The 26,888-nt window shown below is 51.4% G+C and overlaps 10 protein-coding genes across 10 annotated transcripts; 4 read left to right on the top strand and 6 right to left on the bottom strand.

Annotated features, from left to right (window-relative positions):
• Window positions 1–451: 451 nt before the first annotated feature.
• On the bottom strand, window positions 452–2,765 carry GUITHDRAFT_103750 (hypothetical protein; the record flags this gene model as incomplete). Its single annotated transcript, XM_005837441.1, has 17 exons — window positions 452–506; window positions 676–719; window positions 818–889; window positions 937–1,013; window positions 1,063–1,106; window positions 1,297–1,350; window positions 1,417–1,497; window positions 1,577–1,641; window positions 1,699–1,752; window positions 1,797–1,840; window positions 1,894–1,973; window positions 2,027–2,082; window positions 2,129–2,193; window positions 2,242–2,339; window positions 2,391–2,468; window positions 2,518–2,577; window positions 2,722–2,765. The coding sequence occupies 17 exons, from the start codon at window positions 2,763–2,765 to the stop codon at window positions 452–454; spliced, it is 1,071 nt and encodes a 356-aa protein (XP_005837498.1).
• A 1,816-nt stretch (window positions 2,766–4,581) lies between these two features.
• GUITHDRAFT_103751 (hypothetical protein) lies at window positions 4,582–4,899 on the top strand (the record flags this gene model as incomplete). Its single annotated transcript, XM_005837442.1, has 2 exons — window positions 4,582–4,584; window positions 4,636–4,899. 2 exons carry the CDS (start codon window positions 4,582–4,584, stop codon window positions 4,897–4,899), a joined length of 267 nt encoding a protein of 88 aa, XP_005837499.1.
• Window positions 4,900–5,022: 123 nt separating this feature from the next.
• GUITHDRAFT_103752 (hypothetical protein) lies at window positions 5,023–8,061 on the bottom strand (the record flags this gene model as incomplete). Its single annotated transcript, XM_005837443.1, has 13 exons — window positions 5,023–5,252; window positions 5,306–5,361; window positions 5,428–5,581; window positions 5,631–5,686; window positions 5,771–5,956; window positions 6,004–6,105; window positions 6,439–6,482; window positions 6,531–6,806; window positions 6,902–7,186; window positions 7,237–7,300; window positions 7,345–7,450; window positions 7,505–7,761; window positions 8,027–8,061. 13 exons carry the CDS (start codon window positions 8,059–8,061, stop codon window positions 5,023–5,025), a joined length of 1,851 nt encoding a protein of 616 aa, XP_005837500.1.
• A 1,592-nt stretch (window positions 8,062–9,653) lies between these two features.
• Window positions 9,654–10,016, bottom strand: GUITHDRAFT_67045 (hypothetical protein; the record flags this gene model as incomplete). Its single annotated transcript, XM_005837444.1, has 1 exon — window positions 9,654–10,016. The coding sequence occupies one exon, from the start codon at window positions 10,014–10,016 to the stop codon at window positions 9,654–9,656; it is 363 nt and encodes a 120-aa protein (XP_005837501.1).
• Window positions 10,017–10,475: 459 nt separating this feature from the next.
• On the top strand, window positions 10,476–11,958 carry GUITHDRAFT_151177 (hypothetical protein; the record flags this gene model as incomplete). The annotated part of the gene is made up of 8 exons (XM_005837445.1): window positions 10,476–10,684; window positions 10,737–10,861; window positions 10,916–11,096; window positions 11,146–11,181; window positions 11,257–11,376; window positions 11,423–11,545; window positions 11,600–11,761; window positions 11,806–11,958. Exons 1-8 carry the CDS (start codon window positions 10,526–10,528, stop codon window positions 11,956–11,958), a joined length of 1,059 nt encoding a protein of 352 aa, XP_005837502.1. The 5' UTR covers window positions 10,476–10,525.
• A 1,653-nt stretch (window positions 11,959–13,611) lies between these two features.
• On the bottom strand, window positions 13,612–15,092 carry GUITHDRAFT_62014 (hypothetical protein; the record flags this gene model as incomplete). Its single annotated transcript, XM_005837446.1, has 9 exons — window positions 13,612–13,668; window positions 13,837–13,945; window positions 13,997–14,079; window positions 14,126–14,178; window positions 14,344–14,520; window positions 14,576–14,661; window positions 14,736–14,893; window positions 14,953–14,984; window positions 15,035–15,092. Coding segments are annotated over 9 exons (813 nt in total), but the record flags the coding sequence as incomplete, so codon positions are not given.
• Window positions 15,093–17,118: 2,026 nt separating this feature from the next.
• Window positions 17,119–17,589, top strand: GUITHDRAFT_48258 (hypothetical protein; the record flags this gene model as incomplete). The annotated part of the gene is made up of 1 exon (XM_005837447.1): window positions 17,119–17,589. A coding segment is annotated over one exon (471 nt), but the record flags the coding sequence as incomplete, so codon positions are not given.
• Window positions 17,590–20,919: 3,330 nt separating this feature from the next.
• GUITHDRAFT_103757 (hypothetical protein) lies at window positions 20,920–21,443 on the bottom strand (the record flags this gene model as incomplete). The annotated part of the gene is made up of 3 exons (XM_005837448.1): window positions 20,920–20,968; window positions 21,013–21,217; window positions 21,269–21,443. 3 exons carry the CDS (start codon window positions 21,441–21,443, stop codon window positions 20,920–20,922), a joined length of 429 nt encoding a protein of 142 aa, XP_005837505.1.
• Window positions 21,444–22,982: 1,539 nt separating this feature from the next.
• Window positions 22,983–24,503, bottom strand: GUITHDRAFT_66857 (hypothetical protein; the record flags this gene model as incomplete). The annotated part of the gene is made up of 10 exons (XM_005837449.1): window positions 22,983–23,105; window positions 23,186–23,350; window positions 23,380–23,478; window positions 23,546–23,593; window positions 23,641–23,686; window positions 23,734–23,807; window positions 23,861–23,920; window positions 24,095–24,163; window positions 24,223–24,266; window positions 24,338–24,503. The coding sequence occupies 10 exons, from the start codon at window positions 24,501–24,503 to the stop codon at window positions 22,983–22,985; spliced, it is 894 nt and encodes a 297-aa protein (XP_005837506.1).
• A 1,023-nt stretch (window positions 24,504–25,526) lies between these two features.
• On the top strand, window positions 25,527–26,823 carry GUITHDRAFT_159367 (hypothetical protein; the record flags this gene model as incomplete). The annotated part of the gene is made up of 6 exons (XM_005837450.1): window positions 25,527–25,652; window positions 25,705–25,779; window positions 25,831–25,878; window positions 25,935–26,531; window positions 26,583–26,653; window positions 26,698–26,823. 6 exons carry the CDS (start codon window positions 25,527–25,529, stop codon window positions 26,732–26,734), a joined length of 954 nt encoding a protein of 317 aa, XP_005837507.1. The 3' UTR covers window positions 26,735–26,823.
• Window positions 26,824–26,888: the final 65 nt, after the last annotated feature.

Here is a 26,888-nt window from a genome sequence, read left to right on the forward strand (position 1 = left end):
TAAGTTTTCCTCCTTGCCAGGGCATCTTTGAAAACAGACTTGTTTGTAAGTTCTCTAAGTTGAGTACAAAAGGCTGTAAGAAGAACCCCAACCACTTTGAGCCGTTATCTTACACCTCTCTTGGAATCTTGCGGATCAACAGTGAGAGGACGATGAGGTTGGCGAGAGAGATCGCACCTCTCTTCTCTTCCTTGCTCTTCTTCTCTTCCTTGCTCTTCTTCTTTCCCCTCGGAGGCAGAACAAATCTGGGAGACCCGCGCCACAAATGTAAGGACGAGGAAGCAACAATGAAGACGAGAACAACAGAAGGGAGAGGGGGAAGGGGAGGGGGGAGGAGGAAGGAGAGGAAGGCGCTTTACTTGGAGGTGCTCTCTTTCTTGCTCCTCTGAATCTCGACACCTCCATGGCCTCGTTTGCCTGATAGAAGCGCATGAGTTGCACTCGATAGAGACTAGAAAGACTTGCCGGAGGGAGATATAAGAGCTTTCTTGAAGACGATGCTAATCCTGAGGGTACAACGTCACCCGAACAAAGAGCAAATCCTGAGCGAGCACGCAGTGAAAGATAGAGCAAGCACTCCGGGAAGAGAGGGGTCGAGGTTGAGAAGGGAAGGAGGACAGAAGCAGCAGAAGAGGAAGGGGGAGAGGGGGGGAAGGGTAGGATCTCTATTGAGACCTCGGTCCAAGGTTGTGTTCGCCCTCTGCCTTCAGGACACAGTGCTGCATCAGCGTCAACATCCATCTTCTTCTTCTCCTCCTCCTCCTCCTCCTCCTCCTCCCACAGGGCCCGGGCCTCCTGGCTCCAGCCTGCTCCTCACCTCGAACGTATCCTGACAGTCACGAAACATGTGCATGGTATCCCCCTCAAAGACGTGGAAGGAGAACTTCTCCTGCAGAAAGCAGCTTCACCCCACATTTTCTCCCCCACCTACAGTACCTCCTCCTCCTCCTCCTGCCTACTCTTGGGCTCTGGTATTCTCCGCAGGTTGAATCTCCTCGTCTCTCCGAAGGATGCTACACACGCCTGTAGGGGGTGAGCATGCAGCGGTTTCCGGACTTGTACTCGCCTCCAGCGACCAGAGACGTCCGTGATCGGGATCCGTATGCCTGAGATCAGATCAATCGGAGCAGATTCACCATCTTCTCCGGCAAGGCAGGAAGGAAAGGAGTCAGTGGGAGCGATTATGCGGCGACGCAGTGGGAAAAATCTCAGAGAAGGAGGAAAAGACCAGAGAAACCGGAGACGGGAGGAGCAGCGGATTGAACGAGAGAAGGGGCAGAGAGACGGAGGACATACCACTTGCAAGCTGAGTCGCCGTCGGGATAGAGATTGATGAGGCAGCAGTCGTACCTGCAAGTGAAGAGAAGAGGAGGAAGGAGCGTCAGGAGCCGAAGACTCCGACCACAGGGCTCATACCTGACGTTGGTGCGTTCGAAGAGAACGTCGCGCACACGAGTGACAGCGGGAGTGAAGGGGGTCGGCGACATGATCTTGCCGCTGAAGGAAAGCTCCGTTGGAAGAAGAGAGATGGGAGTTGGGAATTTGGCGAAGAGCAAGGGGGAAGGAGTGATGGTACCTGTAAGCAAGGCCTCCGATCCCTTCCTCTGCCATCCAGCAGGTTTCCCTCCTCTCGAGGACTTGCTGTAGGAAGGAGATACTTCAGAAGGGCTAGAGGGAGAAACTGCATGCGCGTCCCACCCGTCCGTCACGGGTCAGGAGCTTTTCTGCCTTGAAAGGAATCTCTTTCCTCAGCTGCGCAGGCTCAGCCACTTCCGATCGCCAGCCTGTATGCTCACCTCCTCGAAGCTCGCCACGTCCTCCAGGATTCCTGCCGAGTCACCTTAAGGGGAGAGGGAGAGGGAGAGGGAGAGGCCCGGCAATAGGAGAGCTCACCGATGGAGATGGAGAAAGGCAGCGCGAGCTCTTTGAACGCCTCGCCGGCCAACCTCTGCACCCTCTCGTCGACATGGAGCCTGCGCAGCAACAAGGACACTGAGGGCTCAGACTCGAGCCAGCAAGACCTTACCTCCTACACGCCCAGTCAAACGTGGCCTTGTCGCTGCTGGAAAGATTCTCCAGCCTCTGCCAGCAACGGTCACCTCGCTTTGCCGAACCTCGTTTGCGTTACCTCACAGACTCGACCAGCCAGCGTCTGCACGCAGGAGGACAGAGTGTCTGGCAGAGGAGCGAGAACTAGTACAGCATGTCAGCGTTGCCCAGTGCTGTGAGACTGACGAGAACCTGCTAGGGCTCGGAGAGCCTGCAATGAAATCCTGGCGTCGTCAACCACCTTCGTTGATTGTTCGCCGAGTCGGATCGCAGAGATAGAGTGGCAGAGACTTGTCATGGTCGTCATTCAGACAGCAAGAGCTCGCAACCTTCACAATCACCTGTAAAACTTCTCGTCCTGAAGAATTTCTTGTCGTACCTCCGAGGCTGCATTCCCGGTGAGGGAAAATGAAACCTTTCTGAACACAACAATCAAAGACGTTCAAGGCATCAGAGTGCTGGAGCTACACGAGCGCATTGACACAAGCTCGCAGTCGCTTCGCCTCAGTTTCTCGGCGCTGAGAAGAACTGCCTTCTTGCTCCATGAGCGGCGCGACGGAAAGGACATGAACGATTTCTTCTATTGACTCCGTCTTTAGAGGACCATGTCTGCTGATCCTGCTCATCATGTACACGTCATCAACATCTTTCAGGTATTGTCAGATCCTTTACCTTGGCTCGCTCAGGGAGGTCGTCTTGAAGTTTGCAGCAGACATCTCTGGCCTCCTCCGGTTCGTTGGTTGATTGGCTCGATAACCGAGCAGAGGCGGCGAGACGAAGGACTGAGAAGCAGGGGACAGGGGACAATGGAGGATTTGGGTGCAAAGGAAGGAGGATGTTTGGTGGGGATGCGAGATCAGCGCTATGGCAATGCAGATCGCTCGCATCCGTCGCTCCCTTAGCCATGGCGGCATGTGCCGGGGGCCCGGGGCAAGTGAATTTTGGCAGGCCTGCCTCAGATCTTTTCGCCAGGGGCCCCTCCGACGCACTGCGGCGGCCAGGCCGCCGGGCCGGGTGCCGGTGATGGGCTCGGACTGGCGGGCCTGAACTTCGGAACGCGGCGCTTCATACTAAACTTAGTAATGCCATGGCAGTGATTGTCCTCGTAGTACCGTGATTTTTAAATGGACTTGGGGCAGGCGTGACGCGGGCCGGTACTCCGTCAATCCCGGAGTCTTTATCTCAATCCGTCAGTCACCACCATCCGTGACAGTGCCAGGGCGCCCGGCGGCGCCTCTGACTGTACGGTCGCCGGGCTGGCCCGCCGGTGGAGGCCCCCGGCGGCCTCGTGGCCCCCGCCGTAGCACGGTGACGCGGCCTGGACGTATCTCCGCGGCCGCCCGCCGCTGAGTGATTGAGAGTCCATTCTGATACCAATTACGCCTCCCATCGTCACCCAGCCGCAAGTGGGTCACCTGACGGAGCCACAGGCGTCCCTTCGAGCCCACGGGGAGTCTCATGGCCCTAGGAGCAGGTAACGGCCAGTCAGCGGGACTCCGCGACTCCCGACCCCAGCCCTTCCGAGGACCAGAACGTTCCGATCAACGTCCGATGGTCCTGGCACCCCCCTGTTTGACTGACTCTACCCACCCATTGGTTGATACTACCCACACATGATACGTGCATGAGGGGCACGAGTCGAACCATCCACCCCCCTGCCAGGGGCCCCCTAACGCCGGAAGCATTGCTCTTATCTTGCTAGTCGGAGCTGGCCATGGCAGAGTCTATGTTGCGTGACGACACTACCGGTGGCTATGAGGTGTATAGAGGTCAAACCAAGTGGGAGGGGTGGTGTTCGAACTACTGCTTCTACCCGGGTGTAATGGGGGGTGACCTCGTGACGCACTCCGACTACATTGAAAAGACACACTTTGGTGTAGAGAGACGAAACGCTGTGAAATTTTATGAAATTTGTTCCAAACAGCCTGCTAATACAACGATTGGTGGGAACTAGGGGATCATTTTTGACCTTCCGAAAAATCAAAAACGTTTTAAACAATTTTTAGCTTGTAAAGAATTGACCTAAAAAGAGACTTTTTTTCTGCGATCTGTCTGGCCTGAGCTCCCTCGCTTTTACCACCCCTTGTTCGACTGCCCGTCGAGGAGAAGAGGGGGGTACCTTTGTCCTCTTCATCGTTTGCCCCTCGTCTCTGCCTTTCACTTGCGCCCGTCCTCTTCCCTTATCACCCCCATCCTCCAACGCAGCAAAGCTGTATCAGCCCTTTGTCACGCGCTTGCTTCTCCACCCATACATCTACCTCCCCTTTCTAAACCTTGATCGGATTGTTCTCTACTTCTTCGCTCTTTGCCCACAGTACACTTCGAATCCACAATACAGGAGATCATTGCTGTACAATCTCCTTGAAAGAAAGCAGAATCGCTTGCTGGTACAGCATGTACCCAACTAAATTGGCCCACATTTACCCTAGAAAGAAGCAAGGCGAGATTCAACGAAAAACACATCATGTTGCCTTCACTTTAGAAGAAATTTCAGCTCTTTTCCATCTGAAACAAACAGTTGCGGCGCAGAGAATGGTAGGCTTGTGCTTTAGCTTTTGCCTTGTGTGACGTGAATTCGTTCTGCAGGGAATATCTCTTACTGCATTTAAGAGCGCATGCCGGAGGGTGGGGCTATCAAGATGGCCATACCTAAGGAAGCACGACTCGGTTGAAAAGATGTCCACCAGTTCCTCCTCCTCCCCTGCCTCCGTGTGCATGGTGGAGCAGGCAGAAGACATGGGCCAGACAACTTTCGACGAAGCGATTTATTGTGCCGTCGGCTCAAAGCAAGTTCCCAACCCGTCGCTGTTCAATGACGCTTTCTTACACGTAGCCGGTGAATGGTTCTAAATAACCTCACAAAAGTCGTCGTTGCCCATTCTGCGAGCTATGTGCTTTTGTTGTATTATACTGTGCATTGTATGGAGCATAAACTCTTGATAAGCTTGGCGAAACCATCTAATTTACATAAAGTTATCTAAATACAACCTCGTACGAATCTCCTAGCGCTTCTTGACTGATCGCGGACTCCAAAGGAGGCACTTGGACAGCAGACTGGACATGGAACGGGAAGAATGTCGGCAGAGCTTCTCGCTTGATGAGGAGGGCTTGTAGGAGCGGCTCGCTGTCGAAATACGCATCCAACGCCCTGATCTCTGGCTGGGTTTGCATCTCATGAGAAGGCAGATCGGTTCGGGGTATATCTGACCGGGTGTGAGAAAACACCATCAAGTTCACCCAGTAGACGATTCTTTACCTGCGCGAGGGAAAAACCACGTGATTTGAGGGAAAATAACGTTCCTGAGCCTCCACCTGGTCACAAGAGACGCATCAGGACACTCGGCTACGCAAGGAAACAGCATCGACCTCGAATAATACCTGTACCACACCGACAGCTCGCCGCTCTGCACCTTGGGCGAGAGGGGGGAAGTGACCGGGGGGGATTCGTAACGAGCATTTTTGAAAGATTTTTCAAAGTTTCTGATGTGATTCCAAATGTTGTCCGATGGGTTTGAACCACAGAGATTCTTTCCTGTCAGGGCAACTCTGAGGGCAGACACCAAGGGCGACGCCTTAGTTACCTTGCTGAGCGTTGCAAAACCTCTCCTGCTGGCAGTTGAACCGAAAGTTGCAGAACCTGAACAATCGGGGATGTCAGGGCGGGAGAAGAACAGGCTAGGAAGAAGGAAAGATCAGTGGAAGGTCAGTTAGGGAGATGCACCTTCCGATATAAACCTCGTCGGCCAGGAACTCCAACAACTTGTCGTTGAACTCAAATGCAGCTGGGAACTGGACTAGCAGTTGCCAGACAGCATCCAGGAACTGGATGAAAACAGGAGACTCTTCGCGCTTGCTCTCTTCTCTCCCATACCTCTGATCGAATTTGTGGCCGAAGGATACCCATGAGCTGTATGCCGCCGTCAGTCTCGTGCATGTTATTCATCGTCGGCATACCGCTCGATGAGGGCGCAGAAGCCCTCTACCGTCCTTGAGCTTGCATCCAATATGATCGCAGTCAGCGACGCGATTTGAGGAGTGCGATCCCATCCGTCCGAACTGTCTCACTCCGAATCAATAACCCTACACAACAAGGCCACTTGACCCCATACATCAATTCATCATCTTCATCTTTATCATCCCTATCATCATCTCCATCATCATCATCATTTCCATCATCATCATCATCTCCATCATCATCATCATCATCTCCATCATCATCTCCATCATCATCATCTCCATCATCATCTCCATCACCATCTCCATCATCATCTCCATCATCATCTCCATCATCATCTCCATCATCATCATCTAACGTCACCGTCTTGAGTAACAAATACAGAGTATCGCATGAGTCATACGGACAGACTTGTGCACAGAGAGTTTAAGTACCAGTGAAGCAAAATTGAATTCCCGGCCGCAACCTTTTCACTGCACTGATTTCACACAAGTCAACATACCTGAGATGACTGAGAGACCTGTACCTGCTTGGCTCCTGAGATGAGAGAAGACACAGACGACATCCACACGGACGACAGGGACAGCTCCTCCTTCAAGAAATCACTCAACGCGCTCCTGACCGCATGAATGTTCTCGATCCCCAGGAAGGAGACTTCGATGTTGGAGTATCGCTCCACCCCTCCTCCCTTCGCGTAGTTGGCGTACGCACTCATGGGAGGCCGAGCGTCAAACACCACAAGAGAATGCCGAGTCTCTCCCACTCTCGACAAACTTTCCAACAGCTTCAAGTCTTCCTTGTTCTGGCGTAAGCTCAGCCCCACCTGAACCAGACGGCCCGCCAGGTCGATGGTGTCATGCGAGCTCAGGCAAGGGAGAGAGAACAAACAGCTCTCACCTTAGGCTGGGAGGCCCTTGAGATGGATGCTCCGTTGATGTAGACAAACTCCACCACAGGGAAGCGATTCTTAGACCTGAACGCTGCTGCTCTCCCGATCTCCTCATCCGTCACAGAGGATGGGACCAGGAGTGTCCTCGGATACGACTTGCAGGTCTGATACATCCAGTTCACATGTGTCACCCTCCAATCTCCCGCGAGTGCTGCTGGGACCACAGGGATGGACGCCATGCTCGTATCGGTGATGAAGGACCATGGAGGTCTTGCAGCGATCCATTCCTCAGCCTTGCAACAAGTCAGCCAACCTCTCAAGCTCTCTGGAATTGACAGCATACGCTGATGTTTCCTTTGAGGTCTTCCGAGAAACTCGTGGCTCCACCAACACCAACCTTGAGCCCTCTGCGGCAAAGTGAGTCGCCACCTAGAGCAACAAACGTGTTCACCTGTCGTATGTCAGGAGAGCGAAGACTCGCTTCGCCGAGGCCATGTCGGGAAAGAACACAGCAACCTCCCTCAGGTCGTGACATCGTATGATCAACTTCCCCCCGACTGGGAAGAGGCACATAAGTGATATCGAGTAATTCATTGTCAGGTAGAAGGTACCTTGGACAGTCTTCCGGGTGTGCGAAGAGCCTTGTCCATCTGAGATGCCTCCATTGATCAAGACAATGTCGTCGATCATCCCGCGGGGAATGACGTTCCAGATTCCTCCCATCCCGCCCCTGCACTCGACTTCTTCGTAGCCGGGGTAACTCGTCGGATCCGTTGGGGCTCTCCGGTAGAAGTTGAAGATCAGTCTCTGCGTCGTTACAATGACGGATCCCGATCGTTCACTCCTCTCGCTCTTGACGAACTGAGTGCTGTAAAAAGAGTCAACGAATGTTCCGGGCCCCTTCAAACACAGATTTTATGGGAAAGGCAAGTTCGTGGTGGTGTACTCAAGACAACAACAAGATGTAAAGTGAAGCTCTTGAACATCAAAATCAAATTTTATCCAAAGCTTCCCGTGATGGGCTTGCAAGAGACATGCTTCGATATCTTGCTTCCTGACAGCCCTCGAGACCACAGCACAGATGGTTTCTACCGGATCCAAAGCGACTCGCAGTCACGGGCAAATGTCCTCACCTTCCTGGGCTAGCGACATAGGCGTGGAAGAACATTTCGAGTTCGTTCAGCGAGCATGGAGGCCCCTCGGGTCTCCCCGTCACCTCCACCTCCTCTATCTCCTCCTCCACAAGCGCATCGTCGTCCATTGTCTTCACAAAATATTAGATGGACCCTACCCCCTATTTTGAGTGTCTCCGTACCCTACCCTTTCTGGTTGTATTGGCCCGAATATTAGCTATTTTAATTTTATTATGGGTAGTTCTGTGTTTACTCAAAGTTAAGTTAAAAATAGTACGAGGACAACCTTCATCAGTGTTGCCGACTGCTGTTCAGTAGCCCGGCTGGTATGATCGGATCCGGGACTCCGGGACCCGCCCGCCGCCGTACCCAGGCTTCGGAAGCTGCGACTGGGCCTGTGCGACTCGGACATGACAGAGTGTTCTGAGGGTCAAACTTGGGCCTCCTCTTTAGTTAAAAATCAGTAGTACTGCCGTAGGACTCTCACAATGATCAGGAGAGTAGAGGAGGCTTGACCTTGACACTGTACGGCCGCACAGGCCATACGGCGGCTACAGTCGGGTACACCGACCGGGAACCGACTCTCCTGATTGTCCTAGCCTAACTTTCAGTAAAAGGAAGCCTGAAGCTCCTCAGCACGGCCGGCGGTAGGCGGCCGCAGTAGCCTGGCCTGAGGGATCCAGTGACATGAGGGTCTGATCGGACCGGGCTCCGAGTCGGAGGTTCACCAGAGGAGCCGCCCATCCGCTTCGACCCTACTGCTATGATGATCGTCACCGTCACGCCGGCCTCACCGTGGCAGGCATCGGCAAGAGGCCGCTGAGAGTCCCAAGTTGCCAGGCGGCGAGGTCAGGCACTACTGATCGGAAGATTCCTTAGCAGTGACGCTGCCTCGGGCCTCCAGGCTGCGAGTCTCTACTAGCTCACTGGACAGAGTCAAAGTCGAAGTTCCGGAGCTCACAAGTCGGAGCTCACAAGATAGGGAAGCACGGTGACAATGGACCCTCATCAAGCATGCGGAGTGAGAACATCAAACTGCCTGGAATCAATCATTGCAGCACATATAATGATTCAATCATTGCAGCACATATAATGATTCAATCATTGCAGCACATATAATGATTCCTTCATCGAGTCGCCGGCGACTGTCGGGCGTGATTCTCCGTATGATGTAGCCTTCCAGCTGCACCCACCCGAGGTGCTAGTTCCTCATGATGGTCCAGATGAATTGAGAATGCACCAGTGACAGTGCGATCACTCTTGCTTCTTCATACACCTCACCATGCTCAACTGCCACAAGAGAACGGCATCAGAGATCGAATGTGACAAACAACGATGCTGTTTGAAGCTAAAGTGTGTAATTGAAAGCAGTTGGCACAAAATTGAGGAGGATCTCTTGAGAGGATCCTTCACTGTATGATTCCTTCCACGTGGAAACCATGAGCCAGTCTCATCGAGATGATTCTGCATTTAAAAATCACTCAGTCACATCACAGCAGACGGAATCAGAATGTTAGCTCCAGATTTAAGAAGCCAGGCAGACTCGAACTGCCTGTTACAGCACCAGCAGCTTCAGGTTTGGTGTCGAATAACACCAGTTGATAGTGTTTGTATTTGATCGAGCTGTTTACGAGGACGAAGTGTACTTGGTCACAGCCTTGGTTCCCTCGGACACAGCGTGCTTGGCGAGCTCTCCAGGAAGGATGAGACGCACAGCAGTCTGGATCTCGCGAGCAGACAACGTTCCCTTCTTGTTGTACCTCACAAGCTTGCCGGCCTCGTTCGAGATCTTGTCGAAGATGTCCGAGATGAACGAGTTCATGATCGACATGGCCTTGGTGGAGATACCGGTGTCAGGGTGAACCTGCTTCAACACCTTGTAGATGTAGATGGAGTAGCTCTCGCTCCTCCTCTTCTTCTTCTTCTTCTTGTCGCCCTCAGCCTTGGGCTTCTTCTCCTTCTTGGGCTTCTTCTCCTTCTTGGGCGGCATGCCTCCGAAACCCATGCTGCTTGGTTTGTGCTGGTCGCAGCTGCCGCCTTGTAGTTAAAGGGCTCGAGCCCCCCGCCCCCTCTCCTCCCTCACCCTCGCCCCGTTGGCTCCCGCCTCCTTTTTGTATTCCAACAATGACCGTACCCCCCATTTGAAATGGTATTTGAGGGGTGAGTTGTTGATCTGTGTTCCGCCTGTGTTCGAAGTTGGAACAGGTGATGATGGACGACCAGAAGTGTATCTTCTGAGGCGAGCGTACAGACTGTGGATATAGTGCTGACGTACATGTGTGTATGTTGTCTGCTGTCTTTTCATTTTTCTATTGTTATCTCTGAGGTTGGCCTGATACACTACTTTTCAAGGCTGTGAAACGAAATTTGCTGCGGTTGGTTGGCCATGCGGCGGATAGGGGAAGAATGTGCAACGGCCATGGTGAGAGGAAGAGAGCGAGATATAACAGGAATGGTCTAGCGTGAGAGACTTGCAAGAACAACTGGCTGTCGGAGAACATGGAGGTTTTGGAAGCCAAGGCGGAAAGCAGCGGCATCACACAGTCACTGTTGGTTCGAGTGGTAGAGTTGGAGGATGAAAACAGAAAGTTGAAGAACGAGGTGGCCATTCTTCACTCGTCCTATCAGTCAGCGCAATCAAAGAACAGATTGCTACAGGTTGCTTATACTTGATTCCTGACTCTTCTGAGGCTCTTCTCGCTTGTGTCAGGCCAAGCTGCTCGAGCTTCAGGCCAGGTTGGATTTCGCGTCGAAGATGAGGAATGGTCCTGTTTCAAGGTTCCGCTCTCCTTTTGTGACAGGAGGTAACGGAAGCCTGAGCTACCGCTTCGAGAGGTCTGCCCGTCCTGCTAACTCTGCTAACAAGCTGGCTCTGAGCGTTCCCCATAGACCTCCCGCTACCAGCCGACCCAGCACAGCCAGATCACACGTGGAGGACAAGAACGCGATGAGGTCAAGTGCTGTAGGGCTGGCAACACCGAGGGACAGACCCTTGAGTGGTACACCAAGGACAGAGCCCGTGACTCGGAAGGAGAAGAAGAACAAGGCTCTCCGGCCAAGCGGACAACAGGTATGCCACTAGATGTGAAGGATGTGGTTTTTTGACATGCTTGCAACAGGAAGGAGCATCGTCTAGTCATCCACTTCAGCAGAAGGTGGTTACGAGAACGTCTTGAAGACTGCAAGAACGTCACTTTCATGCCAGCTTTCTGACTTGTTGTTGGCTTCAGAGGAGGAGGAGTCGAACCATGGATGGTTTGAAGATATTGGAGGACGACATCAGGAGCGGGAGCTTCACGAGGTCGTCGACCATAACGATAGAAGTCGCTTACTTTGCTCAGTCATCTCCGGTATGGCACGTGCTCTCAAGCACGTCCACGTGACCTCGGCGTGCAGGTTGGCAAGGCCGTCGATGTAGACCAGCAAGAGCTCTTCGCCGAGCATGTCGAGCAAATCCGCGGAGCTGTGGAGATTGCGCTGAAAGGATGGGACGTGCAAGTTATCGTCAACGATGGGAAGGTGATGGTGCAGAGAGGCCGCGAAGGACGATGGGGCAGCTGACGGATGGAGCAGGAGGCGGGGTCCGAGGGGTCAAGTCGCAAGCTCGATGCCGGTTGTTTCGAGCTCTGGCTCAAGTGGCAATGCCCGGTCCTTCGCTCTGTGCTGCTCTACAGGAGAGGCAACTCTTCGGATGCCATGCCCGACATCTTCACGCTCTTCTCCGAGATCCTGCAGGTGGGATGCGAGTTGCAGGCAAGTTGAGGTGAGATGCTTCTTAGGTGTTGGAGACTCCGTTGGAGGAATGCGCTGAGCAGCCAGACGAGGGAGAGGAGAGGAAGGAGAAGGGGAAGGAGAAGGAGGCAGACAAAGCGGAGGACAACGAGGGGGGGAACGTGAATGCGGATGGCGAGCTCAAGTCGCAGGATCTCTGACATCTTTGACACCCATGTCTCAAGGTTTCATTATAATGTCAAAACATATACATCAACAAGGGCGCCACGTCACGACGTCGAAATGTCCCACAAGCTGATTGAGTTGTTCTCTGCGCCTGCTGCCAGCCTACTGCCTCCCGCCTTCACCTGCATCTAGCTTCACAGATCGCCAGCAAGTCAACCTCCACTACCGCAAGGCAAGTGATCCCCTCGTCATGTGCTCGTACGCTGCTACTCGCGGCATTCTTGTCCGTCAGGCCCCATGTCATCATCCCTTCCGCATCTCCTGCAACCCACTGCTTGCCATCGCTCTCCACACAACTGCGCCCTCATCGTCATGGTCAGGTAGCCGCACCCTTGAGACCTCACGTCACTCCCCCGCCGATGCAGAAGGTGGTGACTGCCACGTCGAGGGAGGATCGCAGATCCACGAGCTCCAGCACTCCATCCTCCCTGCCCATCAGCTGCAAACAGCTCAGGAGCAACAAGAGAGCAGAGGAGGCAGACCATGCTCGCAGCTCCCGCAAAGGTCAAGCAGGTCAATCGCTGCGCCCTCGAGGTCCATCGCACGTCACCGCTGGCCCTGACGTCCCACAGCGCCACCTGGTCGAGGGCTGAGGACAAGACAAGACCAGCCGAAGCAGCTCACTTGCCCATCCGCTGAGAGTGAGCCTCCTCGGCCGCTGCAGGACGACAAGGTAACCTGCTTCACCTCTGCATCCGAGTCATCAGCGTCGAGGAGGCGAGGAGGAGCACAGAAACCTGTTTCATGCTCGCAGACCGTCGAGACAGGAGTAGAGGAGAGGCCTTGAGGCAGGAAACTCCAAGTCTTGACCGTCGCATCCCACGACCCCGAGGCAAGGAAATTCGGGCCTGAACTCTCTGAGGAGACGGCGAGCGAAGAAACCGCGTCCTCGTGCCCGCACTTCACCTCCTGAGAGGGACGTCAGGGCAAGAAGGACAAGTAGGATGGGAGAGAGGAGAACTTGACAGGAGACTAGAGGAGGAGGGGGAGGCAGGAGAACTCTTGCCTGCACCACCCGCCCGTATTCCAGGGAGAAGAGGTAGATGCTCGGATCCCACGAGCCGACCAGCACTAAATCAGTGGCTGCCTGACTGGGAAACAGCTGGATGCAGGACAATGCAAGCTGGCCGATTGAGAAGCAACGGAGCTTGCAAAAACGCTCAGAGGTGCTCTATCACAGGCAGGGAGCAGGGCAGAGGGGATGTGGGAGGGATAGCAGAGCAGAGCAGAGCAGAGCAGAGCAGAGGAGATGAGTTGGAGAAGCTACCTGCTGCATCTGCGCAAGAGAGAATAATCTCAAAGTGGAATCGTGGGAGGCAGACAACAGCTCTTCTTGCCCTCCAAAGCAAACCTGCCGGTTCGTGCATCACGCAGGAGAAACAGCCAGTCAAGAGTCCTACCGCAGTGATCGTGTCCTTCACCCTCAGACTCCCTGCTGAAGTCAAACCCGAGATGGACGACCAACCTGCAGGCCCTCCTGCTCCTCTCTCTTCGTCCTTGCGCTTCCCGTCCTCCTCGTTGCGCTCCCCGTCCTCGTCTTGTCTGTGGGAGGGCAGGCACGACGTCTCTCGGTGCTCGTGAGAAGTGCTCTCGAGAGTCTTCTCCTCCTTCGATGCCGTCGAGCTGTTCCTTGACGGATGCTCCTCCAGGAAGATCTGATCCGGGCATTGCCCGAATTCTTGTATCTGTAACATTGTAATCCGCAATGGGTTACAAGGAAAGCATACGTCAAGAAGAAAGGGAAATGGAGGATAGTGGGCAGACAGTGAAGATAAGAGGAGGACACAGGAACGAGCCAAGAGGAAGGAGGACGGGGGACAGAAGATGCTGCAAGGGAAGGTGAGAGGAGGCACCTGCTGCAGGAGAGCTTCGATCTCTATTTCATCTTTGTGCTCGTCCCACTCTACCTTGCTCTCGTACGTCCACGGGTGGAAAACGTTATCGGCTGCGATCGCTGCCTCCCTATCACCAGGTCACCCTTCCTCCTCCCTCTCCTCCTCCTGCCCGCGTTACCCCTGCTGCTTGCATCCGAAGATCAGGTCGATCCACAAGTGCAGGTGCTCCGACACGTACTCGCTCTCCAAAGCTTCGCGATTCTGACGCGCGCAGTGAGCGGGAGAGGGCGAAGCACTAGCAGCTCACCTGCCGTAGAAAGTCGGAGGCATCTGTTGCCCATAGTGGCAGCTCAACGTCTGCTACCTGCCAGAAGGTCACGAGGTGGAGGAGGGAGGAGGAAGTAGGAGAGCAGCAACGATGGAAGGAACAAGTCGACAGACTGGCAGGGAGAAAGGGAAGGCAACACCGTGAGAGAGAGACGCAAGAGGAGAGTTGAGAAGGAAGAATGGTTGAGGAGGGCGAACGTACTGGCAGACTGTTTTGCTTGCGACCAAGGTCCAAGTCCATTTTGTTCAGGAGGAAGGAGGTGTCGTCAGAATAGAACTCTGGGATCAGCTCCTTGACGTCGGCTGGGTTAGTGAAGACACTCCTGAATGAGTTGGAGATGGAAGAGAAGGTCCGATCAGGGTCATCAAACTTTCCTGGAGACGCAAGGAACACAGGTGTCAAGTCAGAAGAGGCCTGGACCCGCCTCACCTCGCTGTAGATGCAGCATGAGATCAGGATACGTCCTGACAAGGAAGTGCACGACGTAGCCCGGAGTGCTGTAGTGGGTGCCATACCTGCTCAAGGAGACCGGAGGCAAGAAAGAAGGAGAGAGGATCAAAGGAGGAAGAAGAAGTGAGAGCAAGATTACAAGAACTTGGGCTCGGGCATCTCGTTAAATCTTCCTTTGAGGCTTGCAAGTCTTTGATCGTTGAGGGCACCGATAGGCTTCGAGAGATCCCGGAATGAGCTGGGGCTGTTGAGATCCAGGCAGAGACTGTGATAGTCTGCTATGATCCATGGCATGACCTTCAATGGAGGATGTCAGTCAGCGGTAGGGGGCGAGGAGTAGCGAGAAGTTTTCATACGGGATATTTCGCCAAATCGTTGAAGTTACGTCCTGTTTCGATCAAAGTCACCGCGAATCTAAACACCGCTCCTCCTCTCAACCTGCGGCAAAGTTGACGGCAAGAAGGTAGTCAAAGTTGGTGACCCTCCGATCCCTCCACGCGTTCTGCAGCTGGAGGAGGTTGGACCTGACGTCCTCTTGATGCAGCACCACACCGACATTGAGGACAGTCAGCTCCTGCAGGGCTGTGTCTCGATCCTCCTGCAGTCGACAAGCTCATGCGTTAGCAAGCTGCTTCACCTCCCTGCCTCCCTTTGCCTTGTGCTCGAATATGAAGAGCACCGAGCTGCGGGACGAGTACCCTAGTCTCCCATCAGCCAAGGAGAGGGGAGGAGACCAGAGGGTCACCTGCTACAGATATCGTAATGGGCGCAAGGCCATCGAAGGCCTGTAGGTCGTCTTTCAACTGAACCTCTATGCCTATCTGCCATGCTTTCACGTCCTCGCCCCGATCTGACGGGACTCACCGGACGATGACAGTGCTTGCGAGGAATCACGTTTCGAATATTTTGCAGAGAGGTGCCGAAAACCTGCAAAGACGAGAATGATGCTTGAAACAGCTGAAAGGCTATCATCAAGAAATGACCTCTTTTGTGAAGAGGTGTGAGAAAGGTTGAAAGTAAATTCGCTTGTCTGTGATCACAACGCGTCCAGGAACAGAAACGAGCGGGAGCTGAACCTCTGCAACGCATTGAATCTTGATGTGTTCTTGAAGCCCGTGATGCAAACATGAGAAGTCGAAGACAAAGCGACTGCAATGCTCTGAGAATATCATAGCAAGCATTTCGGCTGTTCATTTTGCCATCCAATGTCAGAGAGCGATCTTACTATGGGGGTCTGCAGATACACTCACCAGATTTCTCAAAGTTCAGACGAGATGATGCCAGAAGTTGCATGATCAAAGGTAGAAAAGAGTCTAGCGAGCTATGCAAGGCAGTGAAAACATGCTCTTGCTGGATACTGTGCTGCACGTAAGGCGATGGCTTGTTGTTTGCTCGCATGGAGGTGATCATTGACGTTTCCACTCTGAGCATGGGCTCTTTCTTAGTGATCCGACCGCCTTGCGGTGGACCTGAAGAGACCGTCTCAACGCCGGTCACGTACTTGAAGGGAATCCGGAGAATCGGGAGATCGGGCGGGTCAGGTTCAAAGAAGATGCTCTTGGTGCATATCCTGAGCCTCCCCCTGACGTGAGGGAGCGGATGGTGGGGAGCCGGTACGAGCGGGCTGTGCATCGCTCCTATGTCCCTCAGATAGCGCTCCTCCGCCTCCAGCATCAGCAGGCTGAACCGCATCCCGCCGTGCATCGCAAGCCCGATTTTTCTTTATTTAAATTACTCAAGTGGAAAAGACAAACAAGAGGGGAGGTAGCGAGGGCAGCAAACTTTGGGAGTCTGTTCACGAAGGAGCTAGTGAGGGGCAGCAAACTTCAGTGGGAGTCTGTTCACGATGCCGGGCGGCCCGACTGTGAGCGACAAGCGGTCGAAGGGGGGGGACGATGCGAGGAAGGGGCCCTCCAAGGGATGCAGATACCAGCTCGACCCTCTCCCCCTTGCCGCCGCTTCTCTGACGACTAGATGAAAACGCAGAGAGGTTGAGAGTCAAGTGGGACAAGATGGTTGACTCTCCTCCCTATCGGTTCGCTCATAGGCAGCAGTCTTCCGTCTCCTCCATGATGTCGCCGTCGAATCGCAAGATGTCCAAGAGGATGTCTCTGCTCAGCGAGCACTCCTCCACGGGCCCGCACTCCTTCTCCCGCAAGATCTCAAACGTGAGCAGCAACGAGCCATCGCTCGATCGCTCGCTCTCGAAGCTGTCCATCCTCTCGCGCGAGTTCATTGAGAGTCTGGCGATCCCGCAGCTCAAGAATCACCTCCGCTCATCGGGGGTATCGGAGGCTGAGATAGCAGCCTGCATAGAGCGATCGCAGCTTATAGACCTGTTGAACGAGCAGAACGATATAGAGTTCTGGGCTGTCCGGAAGATACAAGCAGCATGGAGGGCCAAACTCGATGCAAGGAGGGCTAATAAAGTTCGAGAGAAGCTGATCAAAGAAGGAATCCTCCAAGAGTTGCAGAGACCTGGTCGAAACAAGGTAGAGTCGTCGCTACTGGATATCTTCTCCATGTTTTCCGTACAAGAGATCGAATTTTATCGCGAAGTATTCGACGAGTGCGACAAGGAAGGCATTGGTGAACTACTCCCTGAGTCTGTAGAAACGCTGTTCCAAGATCGCGATACAGATCTGCAAATTCAAAAACTGCGGAAAAGCATCAAGAAAGAACAGAGAGATGGGAAAATAAGCTTCAACGCCTTCCTGACGATCATCCAGATGGACCCGAGGTTGCGCAGGATTTTAGCACAGCACGCGATTCATCTCCTACCCAAGGTGAAGATAAATCAGCTACACAAGATGTTCGATGTCTTAGACGAAGACGGAAATGGTACGATAGACATGTCAGAGCTTTCGCACGTCATCGAATCTCTGGGCAGAAAACACTCTGTAGAAGAAATACGCGCGCTGCTCAAAGAGATCGGCAAACAAGGTGACGACATGGTGGTCACGTTTGAGGAGTTTGTTTCGATCATGAGCTCCCCTAATCTTCGGCTTGCAAAAGTGTTTGAAGCTCGCATGGAGAGCCTCCAATATGAGCTGAGAACCAACGTCGAGCGACTGAGGTCATGGCGTCAGTTTTCTGCCGAAATCAACCCAAGTATGAGGCCAGCCCGGCTCAACGACTCGTCGAGGCTGTTCCGAATGCGAGCGGGTTGCGTCCCGACGAGAACCATCTATGTCGAGAAGTCCTTCTTCGAGACGAGGATGGGCGAGAGCGCCTCCGACGTGCTCAAGGTCGAGAGAAAGGTACGCTGATAGCGCGCTGTGCTCAAGGAGCTGGCATGGCAGATGACCTGCGTCTCGGGCAGGTGAAATGCAGGGAAGTCCAGGTGTTGCTGGTGACTTCCTTGACGTATCCGGATCTATGGATCCTTCCAGCAGGTTGGCAGCACATCCCTCGGTCTGAAAGCGGCGGAGTGAACTTCGATGGTACCTCCTCTCCCTCTCCCTCTCCTCCTCTCATGACCCCCTCTAGATGTTCAGAGCCCCGAGGATGCTGCCAAGATGCACGGGGCAGAGGAAGCAGGGGTGGTCGGGACAGTCTCCAAGTACTTGGGAGGAATCAAAGACTTCTGGAAACCGAACTTCACGAGATGGTACCTGCTAGAAGACTGCAAGACTGAGAACGAGAATCGACAGCCGCTGGATGTTTGGCGAGAGAAAGAGTTGAGAAAGAGGTGTAATCTTTCGTCGCCCTCACGATTTCTTGTTCTCGCCGTTTACAGAATGACAGGAAATGGTTTCCTTTGATTACCGAGGAGCTAAGACAGGACGGGGAACCTCCTCCAAGAGGACATTTAGGCACCAAGTTCGAGGTTGTTCTCACTTGAAGAAAATCAATCTCTTCGTTGAGAAAGTGCGAAACAGAAAGTCGGATCTGCTGCTGAGTTTTTGTTGTGGCGAAGATCGTTGTATCAAGTCTTCAACATTGGTGATAATGTTTCAGAACTGATCTGCTTTTGCTCAGGCGCTTATGATGTTTGTCGATGGAGGCGTTTCCAGTCAATCGCCGAGCATTCTTCATCTCTACTCTCATTGGAGCAGTGAGTGCGACGCGTTGGTATTCGTGGGTTGTGTAACGTCAATGTCAGAGTCTTTGCGTGGAAGCCCTACAAAGGCTGCTCGTTCTTGGTTTTGCCTGGATGCAGCATCCAACAGTCTAGTATTGGGAGTGGAGGTATCTACTCGACCAAGGGTACCTGTGAGGTGACTCTTGTCTTCAAGGCTAGCTTCAACAACGACCCACGGCCTCTTGTTTCTTCCGGTCCCTTCGACGAGCTGGCTCTGCATGAAGCCTTCACTCTCTTCATATCCGACCAGGTTTGAAGGCGACTTCATGTGTCGATGCTGATTATTTGAATCTTAATCGTCAGCCATACACAAACGATCAGTCTCCTAGCAAGCTGTTGAAGGTAACGACGTGAGCGCACACGATGCATCTGAAAGGTTCTGGAAGATTGTTGTGGGTCCTTATAGCCACCACCGCGTCGAGCTCGTCGAAGGAACAAATGTTGTGAAGGTAACATGGATCGTTTGCTTTTGTGCTTCTTATTTTGCAAAATCAGAAAACTTCCTTAGATCATCAAATGATGTCAAAGAATCGATGGTATCGAGAGCTCAGAAAGAGTGATCAGAAGAAGCTTCTCGCACACATCTTGTATTCATCTCTCAGTTTGTTATCAACAAGTTGATCATTCTTCTGTGTGAAGGTATCTGAAATCTGCGGTCAGTTTTGACAAGACCAAGTACTTTGTTGCGAATTTCCTTTGAGTTTTGTATGACTTGGACAAGGTGGATAGCCACACTTGTGTTGCCAAAAGATTTCTTTCCTTTTGGTAGCAATTGCTTCGTCGCGGGGTTTTTGTCCTTTGGAACTGGAATGAACAGACAAGTAATCACCGCATGGAATGTAAGCAAAACCATCTTCTCGCTGACAATACGTAGCATATTGCTGCATATCCTATCGGCTCTCACTCGGCGGATGATCCCCCTGGTAATTTTTCATACAACATTTAAGAATTCCGCTTGACAACCAAATCAGCAGAGATTTCGTACGGGATGATGTCAAAGATTGAGATGAAGTCACTGCTGTCACTGGTCTTCTTCCCTCACCTTTCTGTATGACAGGGAAGTTCAGATTCCTTCTTTGCCTCACCTCAACAACTTTACAATGGACGAGGGTATGGATCGTGTGATCTTCGCTTCTTGTTTGAGGACTCTTATCAAAGATTCTCTTGTGGCTTTCGGCGCAAAGACCGTTGCGAATGAGCGTGCAAAACTTTATGAGACAAGCGGCAGAGATTGATTCTTGCTACTCGATGACTGCTTGCAACCAAAAAGCAAGATCCTCGTAACCTTGCTCTCTTGCAAGATTGCTCGGATATTTACCCTAGAATGTCAAACCATATGTTTTAAAACAGCCATGTCATAGCCGATGTGCATACCTCACTATCCGGAAGCAAAGAACCTTTGGTGATACCAAGTTTCTCAATCAGATATTCACATAGAGCTCTGTTGCATCGTATTAGCTGGAACTCTTCACCGCTTTCCAGCATAAACGAAGACCTGTGCCCATGCTGTGCAGCTTTGTGTAAACAGGTGTGTCCAACCTCGTTCTGGGTCGTGAGCGAGAAACCTTTCCCCAGCAGCCAAGTAGCACAATTCTGGATTCAGATTATTGCAATCCCCAAGAATCAGTAACATTCAAATAAAGTCTACTACTACTACCTGTTGTCCCCCCATACCCAACCAATGTGAGCAATCGCAACCATATCCATTTTTCTGCCATTGAGTGAGAAGGTTAACAAGCCAGAAACATCGTACGTGAGAAAGATCTATGTCATAGTTGGAGAGGAAGTCACAAACTTGAATGTGTCCCTTCCATATTGCCAGCTTGAAAAGTATGCATCAACAACCCCGTGAAAACTCTCACTTTACAATCACGTGTATTGGTGTTGTTCCGTCATGCGTTTGTATGCCAGGGTCAACTCCGCAATCATGGATGAAGTACTTGCACACTTCCAGATGCCCATTCCGAGCTGCGTAGTGCTAGAGACGATGTCATTGCAGGAGATCGTTTGAAACGCTAGTGACCATGGGAGTCCTTCCCTTTCCTCCTCCCCGAAAGAGACGTGCCAGAGGATCTGCTTTCATCTGCAACAAAAGCTGAACAGTGTTCTTAGCAGAGTGTTGAGGCGAGAACGAAGGCACTGCATCACCTTGCACGCATCTAATCGCCCCATCCCAGCTGCCCAATGTCTATGGTAGCATGCGTAAGAACTTCATGACATTCTCAAACAAACTAAACTGTTACAGAGGAGTTCCACCATACTTGTCACAAAGTTCAGGTTTCCACAGACTGGGAATTAGTGAGTGCTGTCAAATGTCAAGGGAGGTACAGACCCCTGTGAAGCTATGGCCTTCAAAGTTTCAAGGTCTCCGTCTTTAGCAGCTGACATTGATAAGTCAACGATTTCTTTTTCCTGATCATTCCCTGTATTGACTTGTTTGTGCTTTCCTTGCTTTCCTTCATACCACCATCTCAGGCCATTCTTTCCTACCACTAGTTGGTTGTCTTTACATGCCATGTCTTGCGTTTGAATCTGACCTGAAGAGCAGAATGTGAGCTGCTATCAGTTCAATATCATTTATTTCTCACCTTCATCTAAGATTTTTATTTCACTTTCATCCCCCTCGTCCTGAATCTCCTGGATGGTTGGAGTAGTTTGGCTCATCCTTCGCCAATGCATGTAGATGCTCGCTCCAGCCACCATCCCTCCCGCAATAAGAGCATATTTCATCTTCCGGTCATCAAACATCCTTTGAAACCACATCCCTTTTCGATGGAATGTTCCTGAGAAGCGATGTCAATTCTTTCTAAGTCTATCACTTCACTTCTTCTGGTTGACATTAGATCGCTCTGATCTTCCTGTTCAACGTAGTCGCCTCGATCAATCTTCAATCCCTTTTTCGCTCTCCCTTCAAGTCTTTTCTGTTCTACCTTCTGCGATTCAACCTCGACATCCTATCAATCGAGCGGCAAACAGTTCTTCAGATGTTTTGGTCTGCTTGCTGTCTCCCGTTCTCTCTCCTCATTCCCGACCACTTCCTCCCCTTCCAGATACGCTGCGCATTGTGGCGCAAGGCAGGCGGAGGCCACGGGTCAAAATGGTCAAAACTTCCGGTCGGGTATTTTAATAGATACCGGCCCGGCCCGGACTAATAAAAATTTAAAAGGAAGTAGTATCTGTGGTACCAACTGTCTTTACTCAAAGTTAAGTCAATATTGCACGCTTTTCAAGTAGCCCTTTTCTCATTGCTCACAAGCCCCCTGTCCCTGGACTAGCAAGAGGCGATGAACTGGGTCTCCCTGACTCGCGAGGATGAACCTTGATATCGAGAGACTTCGAATCCAACCCAACTGAGATAGGAATGAGATGAAGATCTCATATCACACCTGTAAGAGATGATCGAGCTTCTTTCTCAACTCTGCTGGAATATGCACCCATGGTTCAAACAATCCGCGAGTGTACTTGCAAATATTCTTTGAAGACAAGATGAAATTTTCATGAACAGGCAAGCCTAACTTATAATGGATGCACCATTCAACAGAATCAACTATGATTGACCCTTCTTTCAAATTGCCGTGGGTTGCATGTTGCGCTCAAATGCATGATTTGTGAGAAATTGGTATCCAGCTGTATCTTAAGTGCTCTCATGTCATCACTCACTTTCAATTCTTCTAGTCTTACGGTCAGGATTCATGCACTTCACTTTTCTATAGAGGCAAGGCTTTGAACTCAACCGTTCAATTCTTGAAAATCGGATGAAAAATTCTTGATGAACCACTCGACTTGCTTGTCGTCATTCGATAGTGCTGTGGATCATCGTTGTTTCAAGCAATCGAGCAGCTCACTGCTAAAATGCACTGTATTTCTTGCGAATCTATCAGACATCGTCGTGAAGACATGTGTTCTTGAGCTCACTGGTGACTATACAGCTTTTGAACAATCCAGTCACCATCTGATGATAATTTTGAAGTTCAAACGAACGGAGTACCAGCTGCTTTCAAGTTGAAACGAACGGAGTACCAGATGCTCCTGTCCCTTCCACTTACAAGTAAAACCCAGGCTCAAATTTTTTGTCATCCAAACAAATTTCGTTTGACACGCTAGTGCGACCCTCGTCTAATAAGTTTCTAAGTGGAATTTTGTGTTTCTGCGGCCGCAAGGCTGCCAGTGCCAGTAGCCTCTGTAGGCAGACCGACAGCTGACGACCCAAATTCCTCGTTCCAGGACAAGAGATCCTGCGCACGCAAACCAAGTTATCCGAGTCCGATGGCCGCACGGGAGTCTCACACAATGAGCCTCCGACTAAAGCTTGCGTAAGGAAGGGATGATCACCTGAAGGAACTTCTTGGACACACTTGGACGGGTTCGTTTGAATGCATATTCAAAGTCGCAAGCAGTGATGGCTCGTGCTTCCTCTCTCAACGCCTGCAAGATTGTCAAGACAAGAGGGCACGACTCACACGGCTGCTCGAGAGGTGCCGCGAGCTGGAGATTTCATCAACGACCTGCTCAGAGCCCCGCGCAAACAGATCTCTGATCGGCCCCATCGCTGCCTCCTTGCACAGCACCGTGACGTCACTGCCGGTGTACCCTTCCATCTTCTCTGCTACTTGTTGGAGGTTTGTCTCTTTCAGGTCCACCTCCAAATCCTGCCCCACGACTTCAGCCTTCTCTCTTGCCGCTTTTCACCTCGGATAACCTGCAGCGATCTGTTCATGATCTCCAAGCGAGCCTCCATGTCTGGTAGCGGGATATAAAACCTCCTAGTGAAGCGACGGATGGCAGCCTCGTCAAGCTCCTGCATGTCCATCGTCAGTGATCCCGGCTGTGCAGCAGCAGGTTAATACACGTCTGTCACTTATTACCTGTGGTCGGTTTGTAGCTGCGATCACAAGCAACCGACCGTCGTGGTTCTGCACGCTTCAAGGTCAATGAACAACCCTCACAAATCTGATTTCACTGTTTCCAATCCATCCATCCGAGTGAGTAATTCACTTTGCAGGCTTCTGTCTTTGCCTGTGAGGAAGAACACAGACTGAAAGAGGCCTTCCACCTGACCCACGATGCATCATTTTCCCTTCTTGCCAGGAAGATACCATCTACTTCGTCAAAGAATATGACGGAAGGCTGCCTGCCAATCAGTCTCTGTCCTTCATGTCTATTGTTTGTACTCAACTTACCTGCATGTGCTCTGCCAGCGTAAAAACGGTTCTAACAACCTTCTCCGAATCTCCAACATACTGAGGATATAAACTCATCAGACAAGCTTTATCAGTCACAAGGCCCTCGCGTCCCACTTCAGCATCTTTGTCAACAACTTCATCGCTTTGGGTATTTGCAGCAACACGTCTGCTGAGACAAGCAATAGTAGGCAGTGGCACATCATGGTTTTCTTAATGACCTTCTGTTCTCACCTTCTGTCGAATCAAGGAGGTGGACAGGTGAAAGAATGTACAGTTCATTTCACTGGCAACAGCCTTGGCCTGTTACAAAACAACCCCCCAGTCAAACATGCAACGGAGGAGAAGCTGAGTATGTCAACCAGCAACGTCTTCCCATTCCCGGGAGGGCCGAAGAGAAGAACCCCTGCAATGCACAGCCGCCGTAAATGTCTCAACGTGATGCGCGACACAGTTTGAGGTCCCTTGGTGCCGCACCTCTTGGAGGAGCTCGGATGCCCTTGAAGAGATCCGGTCGAAGGGAAGGAAAGACCAATGCTTCCTGAAGAACTTGCTTGGTGCCCTCCAACCCTGCAATCTGTTTGAAGCTCGTTCCAGCTCTTCGGTCAACCACCTCGTCGAGAACCTTCTCCGCCTGGTACATGCCTCTTAGTTGCCTCCTGGTGACCGATCTACGTACCCATTCGTGATCGATCCCTTTGATCTTTCCTCGATCAATATTGATCAAAATCTCCTCTCGCGTCATCGGCGGCTTAGCCTCAGGTAGAGCGTGCGCAGACTGCGTTTGCAGTGAAGAATCGCTCAAGGACATTTCGGCAGCTTCAAAGAGGATACTACCAGAGGATCTCCGCGGCTTCCGCGGAGGTGCTGGTACTAAACTTTCACTCAATCGCCTGCGGCGAATCCTACTGGTCGGAGCCTCAGTGGCACGCTGGGACAGTCTGTGGCAACTTACCGTTACATCAGTTGACTAATAGCGACTCATCTTCTCAGTACTCAAAGTTAAATTAATGATACCTTCACTGGGGGGGTGGGACCGTACTGACTCGAGTTTCGGGGGCCCCCTGCTGTTATTCAAATTGGACACCGTGTCCCGGGGCGCGGCTAGCCGCGGGGTTCAACGGTTTGCCGTCGCCGGGGGCCCGGGCCGGGCAGTCCGATCCGCGTACGGTACAGGACCGCGCCCGGTCTCACCGAGAGTCCGTACTGCTGTTTTCAAGCCTCACGGTACTACGGTACTACCGTACTACCGTACGGTAGTACGTCGGTCGGTCGTCAGTGACCGCCGGACGTTGGGCCCCCGCCAACTCAGTTGGCTTCCGCGCGCCGGGCAAGCCTCTGCCGAGTGTTCAACGGTTGGCAAGGCTCCGAGGCGGATTGGTTGCCTACCTAACTAAAATACCAGCTGCTCCCTCTTTCCACTTAACTAAAACTCAGGCTCAAAATCATGGCGAATGTTTATGTTTTCGTTCGTTTTAAAAGTGATGATGTGACGAGAAGACGAGAGGTCTACAAGCAGTGATTGGGCATACTCTTGTCGCTTTTTATGATGATCAGAAACAAGAACATGAATAATTCCAATGTAACTAACTACACAACTTTTGATCCAACCATCTCGATTCTTCCTACTGACTGAATTAATCCCGATCAGTGGCTTTGATTGATGATGTTCACATCGGAACGAGTTATTCCGGTTGCCATCGTCGTGTTTGCTATGTTTCTTCAGGCAAGCATTCACAAGATCCATGAAGGCCACGTCGGAGTCTACTACATTGGTGGAAGGTTGTTGGATGTAATCATTCTAAACAATAACATGGTGGTCTGTGATTAGAGGTGGATGACAGGCGTACACGGAAGCTGGATACAATGTCATGTTCCCATTTTTCACACGAGTGCATGAAATGCAAATAACAATTCAGGCAAGATGTATTCGCACATTATTACCCTCGTTCTGATATCTGTTGTTCCAGACTGACGAAGTCACAAATATTCCTTGTGGAACGCGTGGTGGAGTCATGGTATGTCAAAACAACCAACATCTTTCATGCGTTTTTTGAATTGATTCTTGACCAAGATAACCTTCGAGAAGGTCGAAGTTGTTAACATCCTCGACAAAAATCGAGTGATACAGACTGTGAGAAATTATGGGATCGACTACGACAAAATTTGGATTTTTGACAAGATTCACCATGAAATTAATCAGTTCTGTTCACAGCACACTCTGCAAGACGTCTACATAGAAAAGTTCGACACTGTGGATGATAGAATCAAAGAGGCATTGCAGCGAGACTGCAACACTTATGATACTGGCATAAGAATCATTGCAGTACGCGTTACAAAACCAAAAATCCCCGAGATTGTTCGACGCAATTACGAGGAGATGGAAGCACAGAAAACTCAATACATGATCGCAGTTGAACATCAGAAGGTAGTAGAGAAGCAAGCAGAAACAGAGAGGAGAAGGCTGCAAATCGAAGCTGAGACTGCTGCTTCTGTTGCAAGCATTCGGAAGCAGCAAGAAATTATGGAGCAAGAAGCCGCAAAGAATGTCTCTCGTATCAAGGATGAGATGCACATCGCAAGGGAAAAGGCTTATGCAGATGCTGAACATTACAAACTGCAACAGGAAGCGATTGCAAATAGTAAGTTGCTGACTAAAGAGTATTTGGAGGTTGGTTCATTTGTATGTTGATATGTTCAAAGGCTGATGTAGCTTCGGCAGCTCAAACGGGTTCAAGCCATCAGCAATCTCTCCAAGATATATTTTGGAAATTCGATACCCGCCATGTTCAGGTGATTCTATCCTGTTTCTATTTTCTTTTCCTGAACATTCCTAGTCCATTGGATTTGTCGAACACAAATAATAAGAAGTAAACCAACGCCTGCCAGGTAGGGGTCAGAGTTAGGAATTCGTTCAACTCTGTGCAATTTAATATCAGCAACAAAAGTGATTTTTACACAACAAACATGACAATCTGTGCACAATAATGTCGGCGGCAAGTGTGATTTACATCAGAATATTGATAAT

Source organism: Guillardia theta, assembly GCF_000315625.1.
Source record: "Guillardia theta CCMP2712 unplaced genomic scaffold GUITHscaffold_14, whole genome shotgun sequence".
Lineage (NCBI taxonomy): Eukaryota > Cryptophyceae > Pyrenomonadales > Geminigeraceae > Guillardia > Guillardia theta.